General features: G+C 33.0%; 1 protein-coding gene across 1 annotated transcript; it reads left to right on the forward strand.

The window, feature by feature from the left end:
* The first annotated feature begins 247 nt into the window (after positions 1-247).
* On the forward strand, positions 248-625 carry LOC137815490 (uncharacterized). Its single transcript, XM_068618606.1, has one exon. The coding sequence runs from the start codon at positions 248-250 to the stop codon at positions 623-625; it is 378 nt and encodes a 125-aa protein (XP_068474707.1).
* The last annotated feature ends 8,138 nt before the right edge of the window (positions 626-8,763 follow it).

Consider the following 8,763-nt stretch of genomic DNA (forward strand, 5'->3'; position numbering starts at 1 on the left):
AGAACCCGTTAAAACGTATTTTCAATCGGTTAAAATTCTGTAAACAGTTTCTTAATCATTGTTTGATTGCTTTCCTTAATTGCTTATCTGTGATTGTTTGATAAAGGTTCATTCTTATTCAATCTTTGCGAAAATCTTTGATAAACAATTCACCCCCTCTTATTTAAGCCACCAATTCTTACAATTGGCATCAAGAGCTAGGTTCTTGAAAAATATTCAAGTTCTATTTTTCTAAAAATTGTTTTACATGGCTGACAAGTTGCCTTTTGGGAAAGGTGCTTCCATAAATAGGCCACCACTGTTTTGTGGTGTAAATTACCAGTTTTGGAAAGTAAGAATGAAAATCTTTATGCATTCAACTAATAAGGGTATTTGGGAAACAATTGAAAATGGTCCCTTTATACCTCAAGTTAAAAGAGATGAGGTTTTAATTGATAAACCTTCATCTGAATGGACTGAGGCTGAAAGCAAGAAAGCAAAGTTTTACTGGATTGCTAAAAATATAATAACCTCTGCTTTGAGTTGTGATGAATTTTTCAGGGTATCACAATGTAGTTCAGCAAAGGAAATGTGGGACATTCTTAAAGTCACACATGAAGAAAAAAATGATGTTAAGAGGGCCTGAAATCATGCTCTTATCCAAGAGTATGTGCTCTTTAGAATGCAGAAAGGGGAGACCACATGTGATGTGCAGAAAAGGTTCTCTCACATAATAAATCATTTGATGAGTCTTGGTAAGTCTTTTGATAAAGAGGAGTTGAACATCAAGATCTTGAAATGTCTTGATAGAATATGGCAACCAAAGGTCACTGCTATTTCAGAATCAAAAGATTTGACATCAAAGATAACTGCTTCCTTGTTTGGTAAGCTTAGAGAGCATGAGCTTGAGATGAATAGGCTGGTTGTCCAAGAAAGTGAGGATAAACACAACAAATGCATTGCACTCAAATATTGCAATCATAAACAACAACAAGACTCAAGTGAGAGTAATGAAGACACCATGAGTCTGCTGTCAAGAAAGTTCAACAAGTTCTTGAAGAAGAAAAGCCAAGGTTAAAAAAGGTATAACACTAAAAAACCTAGTGATTTTAATCTTAACAAGTACACTTGCTATGGCTGTGGTGAACAGGGTCATATCAAAGCAAAATGCCCCAACAATGAAAGCAAAGATAAAACAGATTTCAAAAATGAGAAAAGGGGAAAAGCCAATAAGGCATATGTTGCATGAGATGACAATGAGGTATCTTCCTCTAGTTCTTCTGATGATGAAGAAGCAAACCTATCCCTTAGAGCATCTGTATCCAGTAGCATGAGTTCATCCTCTTCAATCAAAGGTAACAATTATTATCAATTTCTTGAAGCTTTTAATGAAACTCATGAAGAGGCTAACCGATTGGCTCTTTCTCACAACTGGTTGAAAGGTCTAAACAACTGGTTGGAAAATAGAGTCAAGTCACTAGAAGAAGAGTTGAGGAAAACAAAGGACGATTTTGAAAACCTTGATTTGATTTACAAGAACTCAACTTGCAGTTATGACTAAAAGTTTTGTGAAAATTGTGAAAATCTTGGAAGAAAGATTCATTATCTTTTGAAAACCATGGATAAACTTACAACTGGAAAATCCAACTTTGAAGATGTCCTTGCATCTCAAAATTGTGTTTTTGGAAAAGTTGGTTCAGGTTTTGATCCACGAAGCAAAGGAAATGGGATTTCAAAACCTTTTTCATTTGTACGAGAAAAACAATCGGTTAAAAGGTCGATTCAACCGGTTGTTACATGCTTCTATTGCATGAAGAAAGGTCATTTGAGTTAGGTTCTGCAAGTTTCGAAAGTCTTTTGTTCTTTATACAAATATGTGTGCCTTGTAAACCTTGATGTTTGAATATAGCATGGCTGTTGAAAATATGATTTTCTTAAAAAAAATTCATCAGTGCAGAAATTCAATTGATTGTTTCTATGAAACAACCGATTGTTTTCTCTTTGTCAACACTGGGCAAATATGTTTTTAATTTGTAAGATCTGATTTTTAATTCTGTTCAAACCCAATGATGTTTGTGGTCAACAATGTCTTAATTACATTTTTTAATACAAAATATCTCTGCAATAACTGCTCTTTATGAATCAGATTCCTCTTAATCTTGGAAATTAAAACTGCTTTTAAAGTTTGGGCAAATCAATGTTTTTGTGTACTTTCTGTTTTGATTGACACAAACTGCTTTATGGTTCAGATTTGATTCTCTTTTCTGTTTTGAAAACCCATATAATGCCAACTTTGACCAAAGATTATGGCTATATAAGTGATGCAATTAGCTGTTGTTTTTCACATAAACAACCTGTTGTTTTTCTTTTTCCTCTGCTCTAAGTTTTCTCTGTAGTGTGCTAAGTTCTTCTCTGATTTGAACTATGGCTGCAACTCCTCCATCTGCTAAAAGGATGAAAATCAGAGTTGTAAGGAGTGGTGGGAAGCTAGAAGGATGGTTCTCTGGAGAATCTGAACTCATCAACAAATACCTACATGTAACAATTAGGAAAATTGTCAATACACCCAAGCATGTCTCCTTCACTTGGATGAAGCAACAAAATCTATCTACTGTGAGAAGCCTCCTCAAGGAGCAAAAATTAAAGAGATTTCTTGAGCTTACTGGAAACATTTATCCTGACTTGGTGAAGGTATTTTATGCTAACCTTCAATTTAATGGCGACTCACTTGTCTCTCATGTGAAAGGTGTAGACATGGTTATCACCAATGATGTGTGGACTGCTGTGAATGGGTTGAAGTTCTTTGGGGTTAGAATCAACTGAGGAAATCTAGGGATAGTTGAAGAATTCAACAAGATGCAATTCTACAAGAGTTGTCTCAAGAATCCCCTCTCCAAAGTAAGAAATTTTTCAGTTGGAGGGCTAAAGCTTGATGAAAGGCTCATAGCCTTCATTGTGTCATGGATCATCACGCCAAGAGGGAGTAATCACTCTACTCTCTCTAAGGAAGACATGCTGCTTATCTACTGCATTATGAATAAAGTGAAGATCAATTGGATCCACACCATCAAGGAACATATGCAAAAATTCACAAGGTTAAGTGACTTCCACTATTCCTATGCAATTTTAATCTCTAAATTTCTACACTATTTTGAAGTGGATATTGAAGAGGAGCTAGCTGAAATTATTAAGCCCTCAAGTGAGAATAACAGTGGATCCCTAAGCAAAATGAGATTTACTAAAATTGGTGGGAGATGGGTTAGCAAAGATGGTGACCAAGCTAGCCCAAGTGGAACCAATGATGGTGATGAACCTGAAGATGCAGCAACTCAAGAGGAACCTGCTGCCGAGACTCAAGAGGTTGGTCCTAGTGATGGTTACATAGGAGAAAGGGTGACTACAATGTCTCCTTTTGAAAGGTTAACGATCAACCGCATGGACACATTTGCTAAAAATCAAAGGAATCTCCATGATTTATGTGAGTCAAGGTTCAATTATATGAATTCATGTTTTTCAAACCTATATGAACAAATAGAAGAGGTTTAGAATCAGCTTCTAGAGCTACAATTTGAAAGGGAGAACATTCCTTCTTTCTAAATTGTTGGTTTAAATTTTTGAACAATTTTTTTTCTTTTATGTTGTTTGTGATCCTTGCTTTTTTCTATTTGTGGAGACAAATAGAGGGAGAATTGTGTTCGGATATGTAATGTTCTTATTATTTGCACTTTTACTGCCTTTGAACATTGCTTAACACTATTATAAATGGTTTAAGTTAATTTTAAAACTGACAAAACTCTGATACAACATTTCAACTGGTTATTCCTGCGAAATAACCAATTGTTTATCTGTGTTTGCACCTTTGTATGTTGACTGGTTTCTCACACTGATTTGGTTGATCTTCCTCTCTGGAAATCACCTAGTGGGAACTGGTTTGTGGTGCTTGTTTGATTGGAATAGATTATCCTGTATTTCTATGTTTGCTCATGAATGCAGGTTATACAGATTCTAAACAAGAACATTCCAAAGAGCATCCCAAGGATTTGTCTCCATCAAATAAGAGGAGATTGTAGAGCATGGGAGCTTTGATGTTCCAAATCCATGATGAAGCTTGAAGTTGTGTTGCTTTTGGTTTGGGTTTAGATTAGTGTGTTTAGAATCTATGTAAAGATCAGTTCTTGACCCTTGCACAAAGCTTGCTCAATCTGTTTTAAAAAGAAAAGTGTTTTTCTAAGCAAAGAGAAAAACAACCGGTTGAAATATCGAAATAATTGGTTGTTTGTCACTTGGCTTGTTTAACGGTTTTAAAACTGTTTTTTGACTTGGTTATGTAACTGCCTAACCAATTCAACCGGTTAAAGCGACTTTTCAACCGATTGATTGTAACATTTCGTAATAAATTTTTGAAAACCTGTTAATCTGTTTTGGGTGTGATCAAAATTACTTTGCTCATAAATATTGCCTAGAACGGGTAGTTTTTGAGTGATATAAATATAACTTTTCTTTTGAAACAAATACACAAGTTTTTACACAGTTTGAAATCAAACAAAGTGAGATTGAGATTAGTTTTGAAAGAAGTTTTTCAAAGTTTGCAAGATTTTTGTTTAGCTTTGCATTGGTACAAGATCTGATCACATGACTTCATGGTTTCTGTAATCTCAGGTGTTTTCTATTCCTTTCATGATTCTTGTAATTGTACTTTCATAAACTTGTAAGCGTGTGTGAAATCCTGCAAAGTCAAAGGGTGTTCTGACTTGAGGTGTGTGGTTGCAAAGAGGGTGAGTGGGTCTTGTGGTTTTCAAGGTCACCTCTTTGTAATTGTGTTGTTGTAAGTTGTGAGTGATTACTAGTGGAACCCAGTGGTTGTTCTGGGAACTGGATGTAGCTCAAGGTTGAGTGAAGCAGTATAAAATTGGCTGTGTAAATCTCTCTCTCTCTCTCTCTCTCTCACTCCTTATAACTGTTTGTTATAATTCTGCTTTTGCTGTTGCTATAAACAACCGGTTAAAACGTATTTTCAATCGGTTAAAATTCTTTAAACAGTTTCTTAATCATTGTTTGATTGCTTTCCTTAATTGCTTATCTATGATTGTTTGATAAAGGTTCATTCTTATTCAATCTTTGCGAAAATCTTTGATAAACAATTCACCTCTCCTCTTGTTTAAGCCATCAATTCTTACACATATTACATCCCTATATAATGTAATAATGTTTGTAAAAATAGTTTGACCATTTAATGAAAACAACCGTATCAACTAAAAACAGATTTGTTAATATAACATAATTATGTTCAAAACATTTAAGTGATTTTTGAAAGAACTGATTGTTTTCTTTCAATAGATTTTAAACTGGTTCTTTTATTGAAATAACTTATTAATTTCATTAACAAAAAAGACAAAATAGAAAACACATCATTTTTAAATCCTTAAAAGTCTTAAGTGTTTTCAACCGGTTGATACGATTAATCAATATGTTACATATACTTACTGTAGTCAACAAACTTCAATATAAGTAATTTCAAATGATTAATACATGGATCAACTGGTTAAAAAATACATAGATTTAGAAAACAAAACATTTAAAGGAGATTACTTTTCAAGCAACTTGGATAATAATGTTATAGAAAGTTATGCAACAAAATCTTCCTAACAAAACACACACACACAACTTCAAGTCTTCAAGACAAATTGGATTCATCAAAACTTCTTGTGCAACTATATAGTTATCATCTATTCAAGCAAAAACTGTTTTGGATAAGTATATATAATTATGCTTGTTCAAACAATAGCTTATCAAACGATGCATGTGCACAATTCTTGCATTTGTCAGATGTGACGTATATTAAACAACATTTGCATCTGTCTAACCCTAAAACTTGCCTTTGATGCACTAGATTGGATAATTTGTGTCTGAGATGATCTAATATGCATAAAATTATGTTTTATACTTAGTTACTTAAACATAAAATAAAAAACCAAATACATGATTTGTTGAACTTGGATCTAAAATGAGGTAGGGTTTGTAAAGGGTGGGAACCCTTCATTTATAACATTAATACCAAAAGTAAAAAATTCAAGGAGTTTGGAGGAATTTAGACTAATTTATTTTGTAGGGTGTGCATATTAGGTAATGACTAAATTATAACAAAGAGGTTAAAAAATGTTAATTGGAATAATTGATCAAAATCAAAGTACGTTTGTTTGGGTTGGGGGGGGAGGGGAATTTATTAGATATTGTTCTAGTGATGAAGGAGCTAATAGAAGAGGCAAAGAGAAAAGAGGTGTTTCGGTCTTTAAAGTGGATTATGAAAAGTCGTATGAATTTGTTAGCTGAGAATTTAATCTTTACATGCTTGGGAGGATGGAGTTTAATAAAAAGAGGAGACAATGGATTAAAGAATGTGTACAATAAAGTGTAGTTTTGATTTTAGTCAATGACAACTCAATAAATGAATGGATTGATAAAGGTGGTAGTGAGAAAAAGGCTATATGCAAGGTATAGGGGAAACAACAAAGTGGAAGTGTGTATATTAGAATTCAAAAATGATACAATCTTTTTGGAAGAACCGAAAAATCTTAATGTGGAGGTGATTAAGTGATGTGAGTTGATTTTAGGATTGCATATTTTATGGGTTACTCTTTTGTTTATGAGTTTTGAGATTAGCAATTAAGGTCAGAAACCCAAAGAAGATTCCCATTAGAAACGAATTTAACCAAGTGGTTAAGTAAGTGTAAAAATGCACTATGGTGATTATGATGATGAAGGCGAGGAAATAAAAGACATGAAAAGAAACATAAGATGATGAAGAAAGACAAACATAAATGAATAAAAGTATGGAAGAATGTGGTAAGGAAAATGAAAGAAAAAGACAAAGGTGAAGAGATTAAGATATGCTTTTGGAATAATGAATCATGCCATTTGGAGGGTGAGGAGACTCTAAGATAAGTGGTGAAGAGCCGCCACTTGAAGTGCACAAACACCCAAGATAATACCTAATTTTTAGAAGACAAAGCTCACTAAACACTCCTGAATAGTTTCCATTCTATTTCAAATTCAAGTGTAAAAATACATGAGGCAAGACACCCTTTATATAGGAGATAACGACTTTTTGAGAGTTTTATTGATGAATTGATAGTTGTGGTTGCTTAATTTTTTTTGTTACATCATAAAAGACCATGAAGATGATTGAGGCATTTGTGTTAATTAGGAACCCATGGTCAAATAGCCAACCTTTATCTTATTAGAATTCATTCTTTTTATATATCCCCTTTGAGCCAAGAATTTTTGTTATTATTGCACCTTAACTTTTGATGATATATTTTCCTACCCTTTAGCATGTTTAAGGAAGGAGAACATAGATGCAATAAATATAGAAAAGGGAATGGTTGGTTCTAAAATATTGAAAGCTCAAAAGGTTGAAAATATGAAGAATTTATTCCTATTGATAAGAAAAAGAAAAAGAAAGAGAAAAAAAAAAATTCATGTTGAAAATCAAGAAAAGGTAGGAAGAAAAATGAGGAAAAGAGTGAAATCAAAAGAAAATGGTGATTAGATAACACATATATTCTATAATTGGATTGTAGGTATGTTCTTCTTCTTTAAGATGTGCATTTTGTTATCTGAAAAACCAATACTTTTTGGAAGCCCAACCTCATTACAACCTTGGAAAAGACCTCAAGATTCATGTTTCTAATATGTTTGTGATAAGAAGATGAAATGAAAAGAAACTGTGATTTGTTATGATTCAATGAAAATAGAGAAAATAGAGAGAAACATTTACCTGTGAGTATATAAGAAGAAATTCCTTGATGAATTGTCATTTATTTGTTTTGATTTGATCCTGAAAGTTGATTGTATCTATAATTTTCTATATTTAAATTTCAAAGCATGATAAGTTTCTAATTCAATCTGTTGTTTAGTGAATTAAGCTGTTTTGATATTTAAATTCAAATATATTCATTTACTTTGTTTAAGGACAATCAAGATTCTAAGTTGGGGAGAGTTGATAAGTGTCAAATTCCAGTAATATTTCATATTAAAATATAGGCACTTATGAGTATTAATTGATAAAATAAGTATAAAATAGCCCTTAATTTATGAATTTATACCTTTTTACATATTTTTGTGATTTTATTTAAATAGGAACGATTTATTCACAAATTTTTTGTTAATTTCAGGATTCTAGGAGAAATGGAGATAATTGGGCAAAATGAAAATATACGAAGCTAAAAAGAGAAAGTTGGAATGCATCAACATTCACCAAAGTTACCCAAACACGCAAAAGAGCCATTTCACCACTAGGGAAGCTCACTCAAGCGAGCTATATCTCGCTTGAGCGAGATAGTATCAATGAAGTTGGGCTGGATAGTGTTTTACTCACTTAAGCAAGCCCATTCTTGCTTGAGTGAGAATTCACTTAAGCCCATGAAATTTAGGTTAAATAGGGGGCTTGAGGCACAACCCTAGTGCGCAAGATTGAGAGAAGAACACCATTGAGTGACTTGTAACCCAATTGGGAGAATAAGGGGTGTGAGAAACATTAGAGGAGGTAGTCATCAAGGAGAAACATCCCGAATATTCTTTTCATGCTTTCCTTGCGTGTAATAGTCATCATGAGTGGTTGTAATCTGTTCAAACTCTTATGTATTGAGATGATATCTGAACATAATATTCTCTTCTTGATTGATTATTGGTATTATTGTTTTGCTTCTAATTCTTGATCTAAAATCTTAAATTTGACTGGAAAGTATTTTTAGGGTTCTAACCTAAACATAACACTTAACATAT

The sequence above is a fragment of the Phaseolus vulgaris genome, chromosome 1 (genome assembly GCF_000499845.2).
Source record: "Phaseolus vulgaris cultivar G19833 chromosome 1, P. vulgaris v2.0, whole genome shotgun sequence".
NCBI classification, from domain to species: domain Eukaryota; kingdom Viridiplantae; phylum Streptophyta; class Magnoliopsida; order Fabales; family Fabaceae; genus Phaseolus; species Phaseolus vulgaris.

Coding starts and splice junctions, on each gene's coding strand:
- LOC137815490 (XM_068618606.1), top strand. CDS start 248: ATGGCTGACAAGTTGCCTTTTGGGAAAGGTGCTTCCATAAATAGGCCA.